The sequence below is a fragment of the Saimiri boliviensis genome, chromosome 3, assembly GCF_048565385.1.
Source record: "Saimiri boliviensis isolate mSaiBol1 chromosome 3, mSaiBol1.pri, whole genome shotgun sequence".
NCBI lineage: Eukaryota > Metazoa > Chordata > Mammalia > Primates > Cebidae > Saimiri > Saimiri boliviensis.
In genome coordinates this window covers 6,332,346-6,354,771 of record NC_133451.1, presented here as the reverse complement: position 1 = coordinate 6,354,771, position 22,426 = coordinate 6,332,346, and the positions used below count along the sequence as shown (strand labels likewise).

Genomic DNA, 22,426 nt, shown 5'->3' with positions numbered 1-22,426 from the left:
CAGCAAGCTAAGACAATGAGCTGTGTATTTTCTGACCTAGAAAGCTCCCATGTCATTATGGGAAAATTTTAAAGATTACAAAATAGGAAATGCACACAGTAGATGCTCAAAAACCATTTTTCAGTGAATGAAAAAATGTTCCACAATGTCAGCAGGATATAATCCAAACTCCTTATCTTGGCATTTGAAGCCTTTCACAAACAGACCTACCTCCTACTTCCCATCGCCCTCCGGCTCCTCTCTCCATCCCGCCCCCACACATCCCCTAAATCTCACTGGCCCACAGACCCCTCTCTATACAGGATGCCCTCTCCCAAGATGCCAGCCTTTACCTCTGCTGCAGCCGAGGCCCAGAATCCTTCTACCTGATCCACCTGGGCACCACCTATTTGGCTTTGCAGATTCAGCTCAGGCATCGCCTCTCCCAGGAAGGCATCCCTGACCTCCTAGCCACCACGTGAGTCTGGACTCTGTGTCTCACAGCACTGTGCACATCTGGACATTGAGGGAGAGGGGAGAGTCAGGGATTGAGTAAGGGTGTCTCCGGTGCAGGATTCTTAGTAGGGTTTTTCGGTCTGAGAATGTAAAGGTTTGTTTTGTAGGGTCATGTGGCAAAAATGGCAAGTCATCCACCAAGATGCAGGTTCTTCGCACTGCAGAGTGGCCCCTGGGCTGCCCAGCCAGGGACTACATTTCCCAGCACCCCTTGCATAAGATGGGGCCACGTGACTAGCTCTGGCCAATGGAATGCAAGGGAAGTGACATATGCTACTTCTGGGCCAAAGTGTTTAAGGAGGGAGTGTGCCTTCCCCACAACCCTCTTCCCCAGAGAATGGAGAGGATGCCTGAGCCAACAGATGAGAAGGGTCTGGAGCCCCTTACCACTCTGTGGAAGAGACCTGGCCAACTGAGATCATCCACAGTGAACTGTCACAAGGGGATAAACTTCTATGGTATCCAGCCCCTGGAATGCGGGGGTTTCTTTGTAACTGGTATTAGTCAGAGTAACAAATTGTCCTCAGCATGCAGACTTCCCGAGAGAACATCTCTCTTCCCTCAGAAAGTGCTGGCCCCACTGTATGCAGTGACCAGCTGAGGGATGTCTCCCCTACAGAATATAAGCACCCTGTGGGCAGGCAGGGGCTGCCCCGGTTCCTGCCACGTCCCCATCATAGGGGTAAGAAAGGGACTCGCAGCCACCAGGCCCATGGAGCACATGACATGCACCATCTCATTCAACACCCACCACAGCCCGGAGAGGATGGTGCAGCCCCACTCACCCTAGCTCAGATGTAGTCACCTGGGTGCAGCCTGGCTGGACAGCTCACTGGAGATCATTCAGCCAGGGAGTGGCAAGGGCACCACTCTGTGGAGAGGGGTCCTGGAGGAGAGAGGGGCAGACCCAAGGCCGATGCCCAGGTCCAGGCAACTGATTCTCAGCCTTCCAGACCCATAGGGCAAATGGAATCCAGGCACAAATTAGGGACAGTGGGGGTGACACTGTAATCTCTAAAATAATAATGAAGGTGGATTACCTGAGGTCGGGAGTTCGAGACCAGTCTGGCCAACATGGTGACACCCCATCTCTAGTAAAAACACACAAATTGGTTGAGTATGGTGGCAGGCGCCTGTAATCCCAGCTACTCGGGAGGCTGAGGCAGGAGAATCACTCAAACCCGGGAGGCAGAACTTGCAGTGAGCCAAGATTGCACCATTGCACTCCAGCCTGGACGACAGAGCGAAACTCCATCTCAAAAAAATAAAATAAAATAATAACGAATGTCTTGAACAAGTTGATGGCCTGAAAGGGGGGGTGGAAGCCAGGTCTAGATCGAAAAAGACAAGGGACACAACAGCCAAACGCAGGTGGAGGACTTTGGATCCTGATCAAACCACCCAACCATAAGAGACAATTCTGAACAACTGGGGGCATTCATAAAACAGACCAGGATTTAGGTAACAAAGAATCAGGACATGTTTTGCGAAGTGGGATAACAGCACTGGGCTATAAGAAACGCCCTCAACACTCAGAGATGCCTGCAGATGGAATGGGGAAATGACAGGAGTCTTGGATTTGCCTAAAAATTCTTTAGCCAAAAGCAGGGGAGAGTAAATGAAGGAAGTACAGCAAGATCTTGATAGATTGGCAGCAGTTCAATAGACTATTTTCTCACAGATGCTAAGAAGTTTCTTCTCTTGTAACAGTTGGCCAGCAGTCTTCCACAGAGTGACGAGGGGCTCCAGGGAGCAGCATCCTCTCCCTTCTCTGGGAAAGAGGGAGTGGGGAAGGTGCACTCTGGCCCAGAAGGCACAAATTGGAAAGTCTGCATCAAAACATTTTTGAAATTGTACAAACATTCTGTAGCTAGTCATGACCATGAAAGACCTCTCTTTTATTGAGATTAACATACAGAGTGTGCACTATTTCATTCAATTCTGCCTGAAAGCCTTGGTGGTTGGGAGCTCTCTCTCTGCTTCAGAGATGGGGAAGTTGCCCAGAGGCTGAAGAAGCTACCAAGGGCACGGCAGCTGTGCCAGACACAGAGCCCAGGTCTGGGAGCCCAAGCCCAGGTCCAGCCTCCAGTAGCAGCAGTCCTGGTACTTGGGAGTGGTGGGGGAGGCACTGCAGGAGGCCAGGCTGGCCCAGAGGAGGGCCTTGGTCTCCAGTTGGAGGTCCCATCCCTGCTTGGGGCAGCCCACACCCCAGCTGGGAACCTCTGAGCAGCCTTTGTTCTGTCTCAATGGGACATTCAGGCCTGGGTTCTGGAGGACAATGGCCCCCACTGTGCAAGGAGGCCGGTGCCCGTCCTGGGCAGCACAGGAGCCCCCAGGTGTGTCCTGCTCCGGGCCGGCTGGCAACTAACTAACTGCCTCCTGGTCTCAAGCAGAGGAGCTGGACGCTGTCAGGGGGACAAGTGTTATGCCACGTTGCACACACTGTTCCTCCTGCCAGGAATGTGCTAGAATGCCATGTCCCAGCACACCATCACCTCCCCACCTGGAAATGCCACCTAACCTTCAGTGCCAGGACCACCTGTCCACCTGTGGTCTCTGCCAACGCCATCCACCTGTGTGGCAGAGGGGGTCTCTCCTCCTGCTGACCCTTCTCAGTTGCCTTTCATCACAACATGAACAGCAAGAGCACCAAGCCAGGCAGTCTAGGTTCAAATCGCAAAGCCGCCCAAGGGTGGTGCATGATCAGAATACAACGGTCCACCTGTCCCTGCTCTGTGGGCCCCAGCCAATCAATGTAGCAGTTTAGAGCAGGCGTCCCCAAACTTTTTACACAGGGGGCCAGTTCACTGTCCCTCAGACCGTTGGAGGGCCGCCACATATTGTGCTCCTCTCACTGACCACCAATGAAAGAGGTGCCCCTTCCTGAAGTGCGGTGGGGGGCCAGATAAATGGCCTCAGAGAGCCGCATGCGACCCATGGGCCGTAGTTTGGGGACACCTGGTCTAGAGTGTGGGTTTGGCAGGCTGCATTCAAAACCCAGCTCTGTCCCTTACAAACCATGGACATTGCGCAACTCCTCAGCCTCAGTTTTCTCCTCTGTAAAATGGGGAAATAATATACACATCAGGTTTGGGGCATCTCCAGTAAGATGCACGTAGCCTCATGTCCGGCATATAGTATTACAGTATGTAGCCAATAAATGGTGAATCATAATAATGGCCATTGTGTTTGTTTTGCAATTATTTCATACTGAAGTCCACGTGGGTCATTCTGCCCAAGGGCTGACTGGAGAGGTGTCTGTCTTTGCAGGGCCCAGTGTAACTAACAGGACTCTCCAGGGTGCTGAGCGATGTGTCCACTCCTCTAGCAGCTCCAGACTCTCTCCTGAGAAGCAGCTCGGTCCCTCAGTGACTCCCAAGCTGCTGGGAGAGGGAGTCCACATTTCAAGGAGGACACAGCCCTGCTCTTCAACTTGGTATGTCTAGCACCTAATGTTATCCTGACACATAATGGGGATCAGTCAGTATCTGCTGAACAAAAGGAAAAAATGTTCAACGTCATTGGTATGCAGACATGAATTACAACAAGTATTTTTCATCTTTGATATTTGCAAAGGTCAAACAAATTAGACTACCTAATGTTGATCAGCATGTGGTAAAAGAGAGAAACTTTCCGGAGAATGATTTGGCAATGTATGTCAACAACATTAAAGATGCTCATGATCTTTATATGAAATAGCACGTGTGGAATTCCCTCTGAAGAACATTATTCCAGCGTTAAGGGGAACAATGAGAGTAGGGGGTCTTCCCACGCACAAATGGTGTTCATTCCTGCAGTGTTAGTTATGAAAATAAGAAAGGAAGAGAGAAAGGAAGAGAGAAAGAGAGGAAGAGAGAGAGAGAATGAGAGAAAGAGAGAGGGAGGGAAGGGAAGGAAGGAGAGAGGGTCAAACTAAATTATCTAGCCATAAGGAGATGATTAATTGAACTACTGAACTATGACACATCTATCACAGGAATAGTATGCAGCCAATAAAATGATGGTTGTAAATATGTGTACCATGTGACTTGGGGGCGGGGCCGAGGTAACCAGTCACCTCTCTTCCTTGCTGGGACTTGAGACTACACAGAGAAGATTGGGCCCAAGACAGAAATTCAAAAATCTGCTTTATTAATGGTAAACCAGAGGGGGAAAAAATGAGCTACGGCCCCTACTCCACCTCCCCACCCCTTGGTCCTGTGGGGAGGGCCAGATCTAACATCTAGCTTGTAAAGTAAGAGAACTGTTGGCCTCTCCCCTATAGAGCGACCCAGAAGTTAGAGGCCTACGGACCCAATGAATGAGAGAGGAGCAGGGCCCTTTAATATTGTAACCCCTCCCCATAGGGAAGAGCTGTCCAATGGATGACAGGTTCTCACCATTTCCACCAATCACAAAAGCCAAGGGGTTAGGAGGCGGGGCCAAGGAATTCACCCTACCCAGAATTCCAGCAGAGCAGGACCAACCCCATAATTTGCAGGAGCAGGGAAAAATTAAAATGCAGAGTCCCTTCTTCAAAAAGCAAAGGAAAAGCTTCATTAAAGGTACTGAGATACAAAGCTTTTTCATGCCTTCCATATCTTATCATGGTGTTTTTTGCTATTTATGTCAATTGAAACTTTAAAAAAAAAAAAAAAAAAAAGCTTAAACTCTTAGCATGTGTTTTATCACTCACCATGCTACTGTGCACTTCCAACTTTAAATATAAACATAAGAGCATGTAACTGGCATACAGACTCACCAAAATGCACAAGTTATATTTTGCATCTGGATTTTGTTCTTACCAGAGCAGTGGAAACTTTAGGAAACAAACTCAACTGTTTTTGTTTGTTGTTTTGGGGATGGAGTCTTGCTCTGTCGCCCAGGCTGGAGTGCAATGGCACAATCTTGGCTCACTGCATCTTCTGTCTCCCGGGTTCAAGCCATTCTCCTGCCTCAGCCTCCCAGGTAACTGGGACTACAGGCATGCACCACCATGCCTGGCTAATTTTTTTGTATTTTCATTTGAGGTGGGGTTTTACCATGCTGGCCAGGCTGGTCTCGAACTCCTGACCTCAAGTGATCTGCCACCTCGGCCTCACAAAGTTCTGGGATTATAGACGTGAGCCACTGCACCCAGCCTCAACTGTTCCTATTTCACTTCTGGATATGTGTACATTCTACTGACACCCTCTACCCCTGGTTCAATGATAAACAAGGCAGGACTAGAAAGAAATGAAACTGGGGGTGCCCTATTTTCCCTTCCCTTCTGTGTCATCATTTTCAGCATCAGTAATTGGCAAATACGGGCACGTAACACACATTATGAAAAGACACCATAGGGTTCCTGCGTCATTCATGTTTCTTAGAAGTCACTGCATTAGAATATCAGTGCCTTGGTGTGTCCGTTGAAAGCGTGGCTTCTGCCTGTGAAACCACAGACACACTGATAGGGTGCATGAGCCATCCACCATGCCTGGGGCTCAGCTGCTCAAGTGAACACAGGTAGGTGCTATGGGAGCCACCATGCCGAACCCTGGACTCGTCTCCTGGACATGGCCCTCTGCTCATTCCCAGGATCCCCAGTCCCAACAGACTTCACTTACAAAACACAGGAGCCAAGATGAAATTCTTAAAAACGTCAAGATAGCAACAGCAGAGCATGAACCCAAGCACATGTCCTTCTGAGGGTGGGGTCCTAGATGACCACATGGGTTGCACACCCACGAAGCCAGCCCTGGAGCAAAGCCCTGGGAAATTCTTATCGTCTCATGCAAAGCTAGAAAAGTAGTCTTCAAAATTGCTGATACAGAGAGATTACAGCTTTCATTGAAAACAGACACAGGGATTTTAAAAAGACTGGAAGGAAATACCCCAGCTGCTGAGAGTGTGGCCCTCTGCTTGGTGGACTCTCCAGGGTTCATTGTCCTTCTATTACTCCCCACCACGTTCTCAGTGGAGCCTAGCACTTCATACAGTGGCTCTTCCAGTCTCAAGGCCTAAACGCTTCTTACCAAAATACCCCTTAGCTCTGCAAGCTTTAAGCAGAAACACTAAAAACTGTAGCAAATAACAACAGCCAGGAGATGGAGTGGAAAAATTTTATTAGAATTTGATTTCCATCCTCCAGAAAGAAAATGAGAAAAACCCTGCTCTGTGACTGCGCCAAGCTGTAAGCTAGGGTTGATTAAAAAGAAACGAGCACATTGGTTATAGCAGGGGCGTAGGAGCTGGCCTACACTATGGTGTGGGGAAATTGACAGCAATTGCCTTTTACACGTGCAGAACTTTGGAGTCCACATGGCCTTGGCTCCTTAGAGCCTCATGACATAAACCAAGGGCACTCAGCCGTGCAGGGAAATTGAGGCTCAGAAAGTGATGCGATTTGATGGAGGACACCACACCACTGAAATGGAGCCCACACCCACCGTGAAGCCCAAGGGAAGCTTATGTAAGTGGCATTTCCAAATGGAAGCAAAAGGAACACAGAATCTGAACAGTCCACATGTTGATTTTCACAAGTCAAAGGCTGACTCTCCCTAATCTCCCTCTGTGCCACCACTAATGTCTGCCCACTTAGTCTCAGTTTCCCCATAGATTGGTGGTGGAAGTTGGGCTAGCCAGTTTGATGACAGTCCTAAGGGCTAGTCTAACTCTGGCCCCTAAAGAATAGACATCATCACTTACTGATTATATTTATTATGAGTCTCAGAGAGACTGTGACCTGCCCACTATTACAGACCCAGGGTCAGACCCCACCAGCAACTCACGTCTTCCAACACCTGATTTTTGACTCTCTTATCTGGCCAAAAATACCTCCTCAATAGGACTGAGGATGGAAAACCAGAAATTGGCAACCCTGACTTGAGTGAAATGAAAGTGGATTCTTAAAACAGAAAGCAGGCTGGGTGCGGTGGCTCACACCTGTAACCATAGCACTTTGGGAGGCTGAGGTGGGCAGATCACAAGGTCAAGAGATGGAGACCATCCTGGCCAACATGGTGAAACCCCGTCTCTAATAAAAATATAAAAATTAGCTGGGCCTGGTGGTGTACACTGTAGTCCCAGCTACTCGGGAGGCTAAGGCAGGAGAATCACTTGAACTCACTGAGTCTGTGGCACTGCACTCCAGCCTGGTGACAGAGTGAGACCCTGTCTAAAAAACAAACAAAGAAACAAAACAGAAAGCAAAAATTCCTCTGGGTTTTATGTATGCAAGTCTTAGCTGTGGGCTTTCTTGATAAGCAGTCAAGACTATGTGAGTTGGGGTGCTATTGGTTGCAAGTAACAGAGACTTGACTTCCATGTAACTGGAAGTTCAGAGGTGGGCTGGACATCAGGCGTGGATTTCCTGGATCTCCCTCACTCTCCGCCCTGCCATCAACAGTGTTGGCCTAAGACATGCTCCCCTTGTGGTGTCAAGATGACTGCCAGCCACCACAGGGTGTCCCTGTTCCCATGACAAGAGAGAGACCAACTCAACTGCGGTTCTCCCTATTTTCCATTCAACCTCCAGAACTGACTCCCACATCCATTCTGGAACCAGTTACTGCAAGGGGAATGAGACCCCCTTTGCACTAATTGGATCCAGCTATGGCCCAAGATCGCTTGCTAGGAACCATATGTGTTCTCCGTGGGAGAAGAGAGACTAGCTGTTGGGGAGATCAGCTGCAATGTCCACCATAAGGGTGTAAATTTCGCTGAATGCTGAGTCTCACGGCAGCAGCACCGCCTCTTCAGTGTGGTTTCCTGGTCAGAAAGATGGTATCCAGGGCACAACCAGTTCAAAACCTGAAGATAATTCCATGCAGGAAAACCCGCCGGCCTGCCGCATTCGGACAGGCCCGGGACCCCATCCTGACCTTACCAATTCCCAAGCACCCTTCGCTTTCTCAACTGTAAAATCAGGACAACTCTGTGGGAATAAACAGACTACTCTGAAATCACGCAGGACATCTAGGGACGGGAGTTAGGAAGACAGGGGCACCTCCTTTATGCGGATACAGAAAGGACGAGTGTCCAACAGTGTGTGATGAGATGCTCAAAGGAGAGGAAGCTGTGCCTCTGGCCTCAGCTGAAAAGCGTGCTCCGGAAGTGCCTTACCTGTCAGGCGCGTGACAGTGACTGTTGCTCCCCAGAGGGAGGATCTACCTGGTCGGCCTCAAGCACCTCCCCTCGGCTGAGCTCCTGTGTCTTGGTCATCACTGCCTGCCCAGGGGAGGATGCCTAGCAAATGGTGCTAAGCAAAGGAAGGCTGGATGGTTTTGTAAGTTCAGTCTAGTCTGGAAATGCTTATTCCACTCACCCTAAAGCTAAGTCCTGGGGCCTTCTGCAAAAAAGAAAAGAACAGAGCCAGGAAGAGTCCTTCCTGGAACTGCATCCAGCTCTTGAGAAATGTCTAACCAGATGGAGACTTCCTAGCACCCTCCAGGGTCCAGGGCTCTATCAGCTGCACTGCTCTTCCCACAGCCTGACCCAGTTCATGCAAAGTTCTCTGTGTCCCCAGGTGGCCTGCAGGCACACCGAATGATCACCATAACCCTCAGCGTGGTTGAGCTCAGCCGAGAGTAAGCCCCCTCAACTCTGCCACCAAAATAAAAATAAAAGAAATCCAACCTGCTCTGACTAATTCACACCAAGATGTAAATGACTAACAAAACCTAAACTTTTCCCAAAATGTTTGAGATTTTACAAGAGACTCAGGAACTCAAGCAGGGCTCCTGCTGGCAAAGATGACATTTGACATGGGTCCCAAAGGATGAGAAGGAGTCAGTGGTGAGAATGGTAGGAGGTGGGTATTCCAGGGAGAGGAACAGCCAGTGCAAATGCCCTGAGGCAAGAAAGAAAATGGCCTGCTCAAGGAACTGGAGGTACAGCAGAGTAGCTAGGGTGCAGAGGGGGAGTGTACACTCAACCACCAGGTAGAACAGGCATTTATACACCTGGTTCGTTTGCAAACTGAGTTTTAGCATGCACTATTTGCCCACAGGCTCTTCCAGCTACAAGGCGTATAAATAATAACGATGCCATTTATTAAATGTCTCCAAAGAGCCCAGCACTGTGCTAGGGACTTTCTACATTAGCAAAATCACTGATCATCATACAGCAACCCTGTATGAAAGGTCACTATTATTTCTCCCTTTACGAAGGGAAAGTGAAGCTCGGGAAGGCATAGTAACGTGTCCAAGGCTGCACAGCAAGTCAGGAGTCAGAAGCACGATTTTAACAAGACTCCCATCTGACATTCTGACATGCAAATCTGGGACCTACCCTGTGCTCCGAGCATGAAATATAGTCAGGATGCAACAGTGTGAAAGTGTGTTTTTAATTAGGGGGGCCGGAATTCTCCTATCATCCTACCTGTAATAATGACTATTATTGTTTCTTGTTCCCATCCTGCTCTGTCTGCATCCCCAGCACCTGAGCCCTATGCCCTGCACACACTGGCACTCAGGCTGGACCAGGGACAAGGCCAGGCCTTGGTTCGTTCGTCTGAAGGTGGGGATACGGCACAGGTGAACCCCGTGGGAGGTCCCAGCACACAGCAGGTGCTCAGCATCCTTCGGCTGCACGTCTGCAATGCACAGGGCTCCTTCATCACCACGGCACCTGCTCCTCACGGAAACCCCCAGACCCTGCAGGGAAGATTCACTCCCATTTTACAGATGGGGAGACAGTCCTGGTGAGAAGACAGACCTCAAGGTCACACAGTTCCCTGATAGAATACAGGCCACACAAGGGCAGGGAGTCTTTGCCCAGTCCCCAGGGATAAAACAGTGCCCGGTGTCTGCAGGAAGGATTGAATAGCACTGCTCTGACTCCCAGAACTGTTGCCATCCTGGTTGTTGTCCCCTGCTGAGAGCTGGTGAATTTATGAAAGAAAGGGGGACAGGCAGGGTGCAGAGGGAATTCATGTTTGAAAATGTCCACCATGGCGCTTTTTATGCCTAGTCCCACAACGAGCCATCCCATCGTCACCCCCAACGTAGAGATGAGCAAACAAGAGGCTCGCTACAGGAAGCCAGACCACAGCGAGCCCGGGAGCAGCGGGGCAACCCGCCAAGATCCGCTCTCGGCCCGAGCCAGGCCACCGGGGCACGGGCCAGCAACCCGGCGGCTTCCTCCAGCCCTCTGCCGCTGCAAGCTGCGAGCAGAAAGCACATCCCCGACCCACGCTGATCCCGACTCAGCCTGGCCAAGGCAGGCGACAAAGGGCCGCTCTCAGCTCCCCGGGCCTCCCAAAGCTGCGGCCGGGTCAGAGTCTCACCAGGCCGGAGGCGCGGGCAGCCCTGCCCCTCTCCCGCACACACCCGGCGGCGAAGCGTGACTCAGCGGTTCTCCTGCCAGGAGCGGGCGCGGCCCCTGCAGCCACCCTCCGCCCAGGTCCCACGCCCAGCCTCTGCCTCCCGGGCCTGGGCGCCCCGAGCCCACCCGCGCCCCGCGCTGCGCTCCCCCGGCCTCCGCTGGGCTCCGGCTCGGCTCGGCTTGGCCTCATTTCCGGCAGAGCCAGGCGTCGAGGGGGCAGACCCTGCTGCCGGAGCCCAGTCCCCGCCGCCCGGCCCACTCGATCTCCCTAACACCGGCACCCACGCGCACCTGCCCCGTGGGACCGGTGCCCGGGGCCCCTCCCACTGGGGCACCCACCCGGGAACCCGCTCACACTTCTGCGGCCCGGCTGGCAGCCCCCTAGTTAACGGCTGAGCGTCCCTGCACCCGGGCAGGGCTCCAGCACAGGCGGCCCCGCGCCCAGACCTCCCGGTCCCCATCCTCCATCGGGGTCACTCCGCGGGCCCTGTCTGCGCAGGGAAGCTGTCCCCACTGTTCCCCCAGCAAGGGAGAGCAGGGAGCCCCTGAAGTTCCAGGCCTGTAAGAGAGGGGCGCTGACCCACCAGCCTCGGGGTAGGATGGGGGTGGGGGTTGGGCTTGTAGGGCCAACTTAGGGGATTTTAAACAGGGCCTGTTTGGGATGGCATGTCCCACTTTTTTGGAAAATCCCGACAGTTGGCCCAGCTGCTTCTGTCTCAATATAACTCACCAGGAATATAAAGGCCAGCCCCAAACTAGTCGCCTTCTCCCTCCCACTCAGGGACCCTGCCTCCGGAGGACAGGGAGGGGCCCAGGCAGGCGGGCCTCCCAGGAGGACCTGGCAATGGATTATTTTTTTCCCCCCCCGAGTCCCTCTTCTTCTCCAGGGAGAGGGCAGCCTAGAAAATTCTGTGGGCTCTGAGCAGGGCTGAAATGGCAAATCCAGGATTTTTAAACCATTAAATTTCCCCGGGATTTCTTCACCAGATTAGCCACAGGCATGGCCTTTTTAAAAATGACGGTCAGGGCCGAAGCAGGATGCCACTTGGCCTGGGAGAAGAAAGCTGCCTCCCGGAGGGCGTCGCGGAGGAGGGCGCTGCCCTGTCCGGGCTCTGGGCAGCGGAGGCTGGTGCCCTCGGACTCCCTCCCTCCTGGGCCCCGGGCAGGGTGGGATGGGGTGGGGTGGGGTGGGGCGGGGGGACACGACACACATCGCGCGGTCCAAACCTTCGGAGGGCATTCGGTGCGACGGCATCCCCACGCCGCGGCCGGCCGGAGGGGTCTCAGACAACACGTACGTTACCTTCAGTCACATAGCTGTGGTCCCGCAGGAAGCTGTGGTTAATTTTCCGCGTGTCCGTGTCCTCGCCCATTGAAGGCCGTGCCCGGTGCCCTGGGCATGCCCCGCCGCCACACACCGATGCAATCCGCAGAGGTCGCGCCGGGCGCGCGGGCCATGCCGCCGCAGCCTAGCAGGGGCGCGGGCCGCCGGGGCCCCGGAGGGAGGGCATCGCGGCCGGGGGACAGGCGGGGGCGGCCGGGGGCGGGCGCCGCGGTCAGGCGAGCGCGCGGCGGGCGGGCGGCGGCCGCGGGTTCGGGCGGGCCGGGGCCCAGGCGCGCATCCCGGCCGGCCCGTGCGCGTTGCGTCCGTGCGCCCGGCGGCGGGGCCTGGTGCCGGTGCGCCTGGCTGCGGCGGCGGCGGCGAGGGGACGCGCGCGGCGCTGCGCTGCGCCGACCGAGCCGGGGCCGAGCCGGGCTGCGCGGGCTGGGGCCGCCGCCGCCGCCGCCGCCGCTGTCGCAGGCCCCTCCCTCGCGCCGCCCGCTCTCCGCCCCCGCGGCCCTGCAGGTGGAGCCGGCGCCCCAGCCGAGGCGGCACCGCGGTGCTTGGGCCCTCTTGGTGTGCACCTTGGTATTAGGTACGCCACCGGGGAGGAAGGAAGGAGACAGGCGGCTGGCGGGGAGAGGTTGATCAGCAGAGCTTGGGGGAGGGTACCTTGGGTGCCAAGGTGACCAGTTATGGGAGACAAGGCCAAGGGCAGGGGGACTGGGAAGGGGGCAGGAGGAGGGCAGTCTCAGGGCGAAGCAGAAGGGACTGGGAAGGAAGCAGTAGAGGCGCAGCTGAAGAGGGCGCACCTGGTGAATGGGGACTGGGGGAGGGCAAGGGCGAAGCGGGTGGGTCACACAAGTTCTGGGGCCCCTCGAGAGCGCTGAGTACATGTGAAGAATCTGAGTGGAGGGGTCCAGCCCAGCTCAAGGGAACAGTGGGTGAAATGGCTGGAGGGTGAGCCCTCTCCTCATGCCCACCTCTCCCGTGAGAAAGTTATAGAAACACAGAGCTAGATCCGTCCTAAAACCAGGCTGGAAAATGCGCCCCCACCTCCCTCCACTCCCTCCCCTCCTAACCCAGGGCTCCACCAAACAGGAACCTCCCTGCCTCCCTCTAGTCACCAGCCTGTCACATAGTGGGCCCTCAAAAAATATTTGCCTCCTGTTTTGCCAAGCTGCCACCTCCTCCATGACCCGCTGCCTAATGAATCCGAGCACCCTGCACGGGGCACAAGCCCCAGTGGGGGCTTCAGAGGTGTGAGGGACCATCAGGCCTTTCTAGGAGCCCAGCAGAGCGTCCTTGGCAAGGCAGGGGCTCCGAGGCTTGCCTCGGAGGGGTGAGTCCGGTGCTGTAACCAGGACTGCAGGACTCAGGTTGAAATCGTTAGTGGGGCCCATGCTCCAGGTCAGGGAGAAGGAGCTGGTCTGTAATGGCCGCCACTTGTTTCACCTGGTTTTGCGGGGATTCCACGAAGCTCTCCAAACTGCAATGGAGGTAGGAGAGTCCAGAGGTGTTGGGGCAGGGAGAGTGGGGCTGTGGGAAAGGCAGAGGAAGGTGATGCCATCCCAGGTTTCTTGGAGAGCGAGAGGGAGTTTTTGAAGCTAGAGCTGGGCTTTTGTGCCTTTGAGATCCCCAGAACGGACCTATGAGGAGATGAAAGTCCCCCACCAGCCCCACCAGCGCTCTGCAGGGTATAATGCCAGGGCGGGCCTGGGGAGAGGCCCCAGGGCTCTGCCAGCACCTGCTTTGGCAAGTGCCCTGCCCTGCCCGGGCTTCCACCTTTTCACTTCGGAACAAGCCAGGAACTCCCAGGTGTGCAGACTTCATTCAAGAACCAGGTAAATGCAAGGGCCGGAAGGATGTGCTTGTTCTATGTCACTTTCTGCCCTGGAGGAAAGTGACTGACACCACATCGGCCCCCACCCACCAGCCTGACATGTTCTCTCTCTCTGACACCTGTCTGTTACATGCCCCCACCTCCCATCCTAAGCCCAGACCCCCACTCTCTGTCCATACCCCCAAGCCTCTCTAGCTTGGAGAAAGACAGGCTGGGTTCAAGTCCTGACCAAGAGGGGGCCCAGGCACAACCTCATCTGTAAAGTGGACGTGATGGCAGGAGTGGCCCCAGTGAGTTGGGGTGGCCAGTCCTGCTCAGCAGGGGCCAGGCCTCCTGGGAGCTCTCTCATTATCACACTGAGACCCACCCTCCCACACTTTCCTCAGCCTCCCTCTCTGATCATGGGGAGGTCCCTTCTCCCCATCTGTCAATTCTGCCAAAACATCCACCCTATGCTGGCATCAGCCACATCTCCTGGGATGTCCTGGACTGCAAGGAAAACAGCCCCACTCTGGCCCAACAGTAAATCATCCCTTTCTTCGGCTTCTGAGCCATGCTGGGGACCCCGGAGTGGGTGGTCTTTCCAACCTGGCTGAACCCCCAGGGCTTGTACCCATCCCCTCCTCACTGGCCCCACCCCATCCAACCATACCCCTACCACAAGCAGTGTCTGGGTTCCTCCAGACTGTCTCCTCCATTTCCAATAAGCCCTCCCCCTCCAGCAGGACTAAGGACCCTCCTGCAGCCCCCTGCCCAGCCCCACCCCCACTCAATCACACAATCTGTTGCTTCCTCGTCTCTATCTGTACACAGCCCTGCCCCGACTGGCAGACGTCTGAGCACTGGATCCTGCCACCTCCAGCCTCTGTACAGACTCCTTTCTGTGCTTTCACTCATTGGTGAGGAATGTTTATTGAGCATCTACTATGTGCAGGCATGTTTCCGGCACTAGGGAAGACTGGAAGAAACATAGAGAAACGCTCTGCTCCCGTGGAGTTGGCCTCCCGGTGGGATGAGGTGGACAGCATGAAGTTAGCATGTATTGTGTGGGCCATGGCTGGTGCCGAGGAGAAGGTGGGCTGCGGAGATGGAGAGGAACGTGGAGGAGGAGGTGCTATTTTATAAAGGTGAGTGTAGAGGACAGCTCAGTGAGGCGAAACTTGTCAGCATCTCTCCAGATGCACCCCACAGCATAAGCCTGCTGGGTCTCTTCCACATTCCAAAGCTGTCCCCACTCCACGTCCCTTCAGCCACCAGCACGCTGCATTTCTCCCATTCACAACCACGGTGCCAAAGGGGCACATCTGCACTCGCCATCTCCTCACTCACTGCCGTGCCCTCCAACCTGGCTTCTCGCCACCCATCCCACCGCAGTAAAGAAACTCGTGTCACAGGGCATGAGAATGACTTTCCTGTTTCTGGAACCAGTGGACGCATGCTGGCCTCTCTGTGTGCTGCCCCAACACCTCTGGCCTCTCCTACCTCCACTGCAGTTTGGGGAGCTGCCTGGAGTCCCCCCAAAACCATCTGAAACAAGGCTGTTACAGACCAGCTCCTTCTCCCCCACCTGGAGCATGGGCTCCACTAACACCTTAGACCCAAGAGCCCCTGCAGCCTTGGTCACCCTCAGCTCTTGTGAGTCTCGCCCTGTGGACCACGTGCTTCCCTCTATTTCAGCGGCATCACCTTCCGCTGCCACTTCTCAGCAGGTTTACACGCTCCACACCTTCTGATGGCCCTGCCGGGCCGTGTCTCCTCGTGTTTCTGCGCCCCCATGGAAAACCCACTGTGCACTCCACCGTGTCCCCTAAAATGCACATGCCAAAGCCCTAACCCCCAGTGTGATGATGTTTGGAGGTGGGCCCTTTGAGAGATTAGGGTTAGACAAGGCCAAGAGGGTGGGGCCTTCCTGGAGGGATTCGTGCCCTTATAGGAAGAGACCAAAGAGCTTGCCCACTCTCTCCCCAGGTGCTCACGGGAGCACACAGCGATGGCCTCCTGAAAACCAGGAAGGGGTCTCACCAGGAACCAGATTGGCCAGAACATTGATGTTGGACTTTCCCGCCTCCAGACCTGGGAGGAAGTACATTTCTATTGTTTACGCCACCTGTTCTGTCATGTTTTATTATGGCAGCCCAGAAACACGGCACTAAATTCAAATGTTCGGCTTGAAGAACGACCACAAAGTAAACATTTATGTAACCACCACCAAGTCAGGAAAGGGCGTAGCCACCTCTCAAGGCCTCCCTCACTCCCCTGTCTCTCCACTTCCAGGGACTGAATGGCTGTGACTCCCAAAATTCATCTATTGAAATCCTATCCCCTAATGTGATGGTTTTAGGAAGTGGGGTCTTGGAGAGATGATTGGGTCCCAAGGACGGGGGCCTTCATCATGGGATCAGCACTCTTATAAGAAGAGACACGAGAGAGTTTGCTTCCTGTCTCTCCCCCCTCCCCCCCTCTCTCTGCCATATGAGGACACAAGAAGTTTGCTATGCACAAATCAGGAAGCCCTCACCAGACACAGGATCTTAGACTTCCCAGCCCCCATTACTGTGGGAAATAGATTGTGGTTTATGCCATCCAGGCTGCAGCATTTTTGCCTAGCAGTCCAAACTGACTAAGACACTACCCCAAAGATAACCCCCATCTTGACTTTTAACACTGTGGTTTTACTAGTTTAGGGACTTTCTAGAAGTAGAATTGTAAGGTAGGGATGTTTTTGTGACTGGTTTCGTTTGCACAATGTTTGTTTCTGAGAGGCACTCATGTTATATATATGCAGCTGTAATTTATTCGTTTTTCATTGTTGTATAATATTCCACAGTAGAAGTACACTGCAACTGACCCCACTGTTGTTGGGCACGTAGTTGTTTGTTCAGTGTGGAGGCTAATTAAGAACAACACTCTTGCGGCTCAGCATTCATGAGTACACAATAATTCTGGGAACTAGTTGGGTGCAGTGGCTCACAGCACCACTTCAGGAGGCTGAGGAGGCTGAGGCAGGCAGATCGCTTGAGCCCAAAAGTTCAAGACCAGGCTAGGCAACATGGGAGACCCTGTTTCTACAAAAAATACAAATATTAGCCAGGCATGGCAGTGCACGCTTGTAGTCCCAGCCACTCGGGATGCTGAGGATCACTTGAGCCCGAGAGGCAGAAGTTGCAGTTAGCCAGGATGGTGCCACACCGCATTCCAGCCTGGGCAACAGAGCAAGATTCTCTCTTAAAAAGAATTATAGGAACTTCTGAGTGATAGGGTCTCTTTGTTTAGCTTTCGTCACGAATGTCAACCAGTTTACCAAAGAGGTAACAGAAGACTGTCCCTGCTGATCCACCACCTCCTTAAATGAGGTGTTGTTACTTTGATTCCAGCCATTTATCCCCTCTAACGCTGAATCCAGCATCTTCTCCTAAAACTGGAATCGGACTTCCTCGTCGTCTACACCCAGGACGCACTGGACTTACCCCGACTCCCACACCTTCACCCTCCACAGCCTGTCCTCCTTCCAGGCCTGTTGACTTGCACTCACACAGAGCTCTCCAGCCGTTCCCCACCTCCAACCAACCTCCTCACTGCACCAGAATTCAGGGCCTCACCCCTCCTTCATGTGGTCCACGTTCTCCTTCCTGGTTCAGATGTTTCAAGGCTCCCAGCTCCACATGACAACATCTCAGCTCAAAGGTCTTCACGGTCTGGTCCCAACTGTGTCTCTAGCCAACTCCCTGTGTGCCCCATTGCTTCTCCCTGGACAGCTGCCCCTCCCAGACTCCACATTCACACACACTCGTGACCCCGCTGACAATGTCATCTCTATGTCTCACCTTTTTTCCATTTGGAGTTAGCCTAAATGCCATGATTAATGGTGACTCTAGCAGCGGCTAGCATTTATTGAATGGCCACAGGGGAGGTCATTAGTGCTGACCACACACATCCTGCCTCTTGCCTCCTTCTGTGCCTGGGGTAGACCTGCACTTTCCCAGCCCTGTAATATTAGGTGTCGTCATAAGACTTGCTTTGCAGAGTAAAAGGTGAGGTGAGTGACGAGTGTCTCTTCTGAGTGATCCTTCAGTGGCCTCTGTGGGGTTTGCCGAATTCTTTTTTTTCCCTGACTCAGGATCTTGAAAAAGCACTCCTCAAGATAGATTATCCATCAGCCCAAGTCTTTAATTGAGTACAAATAGCAGGGGCCCCTGTTTAATGTGCCCAGTGCATGAGAAACACTCACGTGATGTGTTTCGTCCCTGAGAGCTGTGGGTTGTTGGTGACAGCACACACTCGTCTACCTGCCTGCTACCTCCCCCTTTGCCAGGTGATGGCTGGGCACTTCACACAGGTTACTTCATTCTGTCCTCAACACACAAGAACCCTGCCACAGCCAGAATGAACTAGAAGACTGCAGCCATGAATGAGCCTCCAAAATGCAGCCACTTTGAGGCTATTTCTCACTCGTGCCTCATGTCCATCTCGAGTGGGCTGCAGCTCTGATCCCTGCCATCTTTGTCTGGGGACCCATGCTGATGGAGCTGCACATGGCTGGGTTTATGCAGAGGTAATAGAGAGAGGCGCTGTAATCCCAGCACTCTGGGAGGCTGAGGTGGACGGATCATGAGACCAGGAGTTTGAGACCTGCCTGACCAACATGGTAAAACCCCATCTCTGCTAAAAGTACAAAGATTAGCTGAGCATGGTGGCGCACCTGTAACCACAGCTACTCAGGAGGCTGAAGCAGGAGAATCACTTGAACCCTTGAGGCGGAGGTTGCAGTGAGCCAAGATTGTGCCACTGCACTCCAGCCTGGGTGACAGAGCAAGACTCCATTTTAAAAACCAAAAAGAGAGAGAGAGACAGGAGTCATGAGCTCACTCTACAGCATCACTGGCCCAAACAAGTCTCGAGACCACCACCTGCGATTCAGTAAGGGCAAGGGAGGGCACTGCAGGCCGGGTGGCCATGTGACCTCTACAGAGCATAGAAGTACAGTCTCCCTGCAGGATGGGGCTGCTCATATGTTGCACAAGAATACAATCAACCACACGACCCACTTTACAAATGAACAAACAGCACTGAGTCCTTTCTCCCAAGTTACTCAGCTCCTAAGTGGCAATGTGGAGATGTACCCAGGTCTGTGATTCCAGAGCTGGTATAACCATTCCATATAGTAGCTGGTATAATACAGCAGCTAGCTGTACCATCCTAGTGGCTTCTCTGCCACCATTCCCCTCCATGACCACCCAGGTCCTAGGGCCAAGCTTCCAGGTGGTTTTCTTGGTTTGTTCCACCACTTTGAACCTCACAGAGGCTGGGTCCACAGTGCCACAGTGGATCTTTCCGCCAGTGAAATAAGACAAAAGCCCACCCCCTCGACACACAGCCCCGGTCGCCATGCCTCTAGATGAAGAGAGAATGTCTTGGAATTCTGAGATATGCCAACACCTGGCAAATGAAGATGAAGAGCCATAATCCATCCCAAAACTCTCAAGGTTGGTGTGATTTTCTGCCCCTGCACAAGTAACGCTTGCTTGTGATAGAAAATTTGGAAATAAAGGAAAACATAAAAGTTATGGTCCTGAGTCCAAATATGATTGCCAGAGACCTTTTGGGTGTGTTATCTCAGGACCTTGTCAGGGTAGAGTTTTGGTTTTACATTATCATGATCAGAGCTTTTTTTTTTTTTTTTTTTTTTTGCATTTTATTTGTTTTAGTAACGTATTTCAAATAAAGAGACTACAATGTATTATTACAACCCCCTATCCTTTGAATATTGATTCAAAAAGAATCAATATTAGCATTGACGTTTGCTTCAGCTCTTTCTTTATTTTTATTATTATTTTATTTATTTTTGTATTTTTGTGTAGAGACAGGGTCTCAACTCTGTTGCCCAGGCTGGTCTCTCATTCCTGGGCTCAAGCAATCCTCCCACCTCAGCCACTGAAGTACCTTGGATGACGCCCACAAGCCATTGCACCCAGCTTTGCTTCAGTTCTTCTTTGAGAAATGAGACCACAGAGATACAACTGAAGCTCCTTTACGTTCCTTCCTAGTCCTCAACTTCCCTTTCTCTTTCCAGAGCCAAACCCCATCCCCCAAATAGTGATTTCTTCCCATTCGTGTTCTATTCCTTAACCTACATACATGCATTGTATCATTTTATGTAATTTAGAAATTTATATAAACATGATCATATTGATCACACCATATTGCAAACTGCTTTTTTCTTTCCTAAGTGTTATTTTTTCAGCTCTACCCTAGTTTCTTCATTGATCTTGCATGCTGGCAGAAAACAATCAATGGTGTGCTGGAGCTTGCTCCAAGAACCTTCTGGCAAGAGCTGATCATGCACATCTTTTCCTGACTCTGTGTTCAATGATGTCATGATGGTAGCTAGAAATCAACCATGGCAGAGTATTTACATCCCAGAAATTGGCAAATTCTACAAATTAAGGCTCTTTTTTCCTGGATAGCAGGTTGTTAAATATTTACCAGCATACAATTAATGTATTAGTTCTCGTACCAGCTCTCCACCCACCTGGATAATATTTAGGTTGTTTCTAACCTTTTTGGATTTCTAACAACTCTGAAGGTACATCCGTTTACCTAGTTCCACATTGCTTGCAGTGTAAAGGTTTCCTACAATGGGCAGGTGGAGGGGGGAGGCTACTGAGTCATACTGGTGACATTCATTCTGGGTCATGCATACTGGTATATGTACGTATTTAACTTCCTAATCGTTACCAATAGAAACAATTTATGCCCCTAGAGCAGTGCATCACATTCTCAAGTGACACTTGGAATAGACTTAAATTCATGTGAAGTTCATGGGTGAACCATTAAGTGAGGATTACTTACTTTGCATTTCCTGATTCCTAGTGTTTGGGAATCTTGCCATTTGGCCATGTGAATTTCCTCTTCTATGAACTGTCTGTTTTTTCCCATTGCCCATGTCTCCATTGGGTTGTGTGACTTTCTCCTTACTGGCTTTCCAGAGCTTTTGATATAATTGTATCGTCTGTCTGTCTGTGTGTGTTGCAAATCTATCTTCTGTTTATATGTTGCAAACATTCTCTTCTAATTTGCCACTTCTGTCTTAACTTTGTGTATGGTACTCTTATCCTAGGGAGGTCACTCATTTTGATGCAGGAAATTTATCAATATTTGTCTTTTAAGCATTTGGCCTTTTGCGTTCTGTTCTACCAATCCTTGTCTACCGTCTGAGTTATAAAGGTAGTAGACAGAATGTTCTCTCTTTATGTTTTAAGACACATATTTAGCTCATTTACAGCATGCTTTTCTGTTTGGGGTGAGGCAGTGATCAAAGTACATACTTTTTCCATATGAAGGAACTAATATCCAAATCATTCACTGAGTAGTCCATCCTTTTCCCACCAATTTAAAATGCCACTTCTTTTCTATATCAAGTTCCTACATACATGTGGGTCTACTTCTGGACTCTGTTCTGTTCCATTGGTCTTTCTGTCTGGCCCATGTGGCAGTACTACCCTGCCTTAGAAAGACAGCTTTATAACAAGTCAGTATCAAGTAGGTCAAATGGCACAGTCTTCACCTTCCATCAAAATTGTCTTGGCTATTCTTGGACTTTTTCTTTTCTATGTAAATTTTCAGTTTTTCAGATCCCATTGAAAATTCTGTTGGAGCTGGGCATGGTGGCTCACGTCTATAATCCCAACACTTTGGGAGGCTGAGATAGGCAGATCACCTGAGGTCAGGAGTTCAAGACCAGCCTGGTCAACATGATGAGACCATATCTCTACTAAACCAGTAAAGAAATGGATAAATTCCTGGACACCTGCATCCTCCCAAGCCTAAACCTGGAAGAAGCCGAAACCCTGAATAGACCAATAACAAGGTCTGAAATTGAGGCAGCAATTAAGAGCCTACCACCAAAAAAAAAGCCCAGGTCCAGATGGGTTTGCAGCCGAATTCTACCAGACATACAAAGAGGAGCTGATCCCATTCCTTCTGAAACTATTCCAGACAATCCAAAAAGAGGGAATCCTTCCCAAATCATTTTATGAGACAAACATCATCCTGATACCAAAACCCAGCAGAGACTCAACAAGAAAAGAAAATTTCAGGCCAATATCCATGATGAACATAGATGCAAAAATCTTCAATAAAATACTAGCAAACCGATTGCAACAGCATATCGAAAAGCTCATCCACCATGATCAAGTAGGATTCATCCCGGGGATGCAAGGCTGGTTCAACATATGCAAGTCCATAAACGTAATTCACCACATAAACAGAACCAAAGACAAAAACCACATGATTATCTCAATTGATGCAGAGAAGGCCTTTGACAAAATTCAACAGCCCTTTATGCTAAAAACCCTCAATATACTAGGTATTGATGGAACGTATCTCAAAACAATAAAAGCTATTTACGACAAACCAACAGCCAATATCATACTGAATGGGCAAAAACTGGAAGCATTCCCTTTGAAATCTGGCACTAGACAAGG

The 22,426-nt window shown here is 51.6% G+C and overlaps 1 protein-coding gene across 4 annotated transcripts in view; it reads right to left on the bottom strand.

Moving 5' to 3' along the window:
- PPP2R2C (protein phosphatase 2 regulatory subunit Bgamma) overlaps nucleotides 1-22,426 on the bottom strand; it is a 245,247-nt gene that overhangs the window by 135,479 nt on the left and 87,342 nt on the right. The window contains exon 1 of one of the 4 annotated variants that reach the window (XM_039468085.2): nucleotides 12,007-12,538. The exons of 2 other annotated variants lie outside the window; for them this stretch is intronic. In XM_039468085.2, coding sequence (XP_039324019.1) covers nucleotides 12,007-12,034 — 28 coding nt within the window. In that variant the 5' untranslated portion in view covers nucleotides 12,035-12,538. Of the gene's footprint in view, nucleotides 1-12,006; nucleotides 12,539-22,426 lie in introns of those variants that run through there. One more of the 4 variants, XM_039468083.2, reaches the window with a different exon arrangement.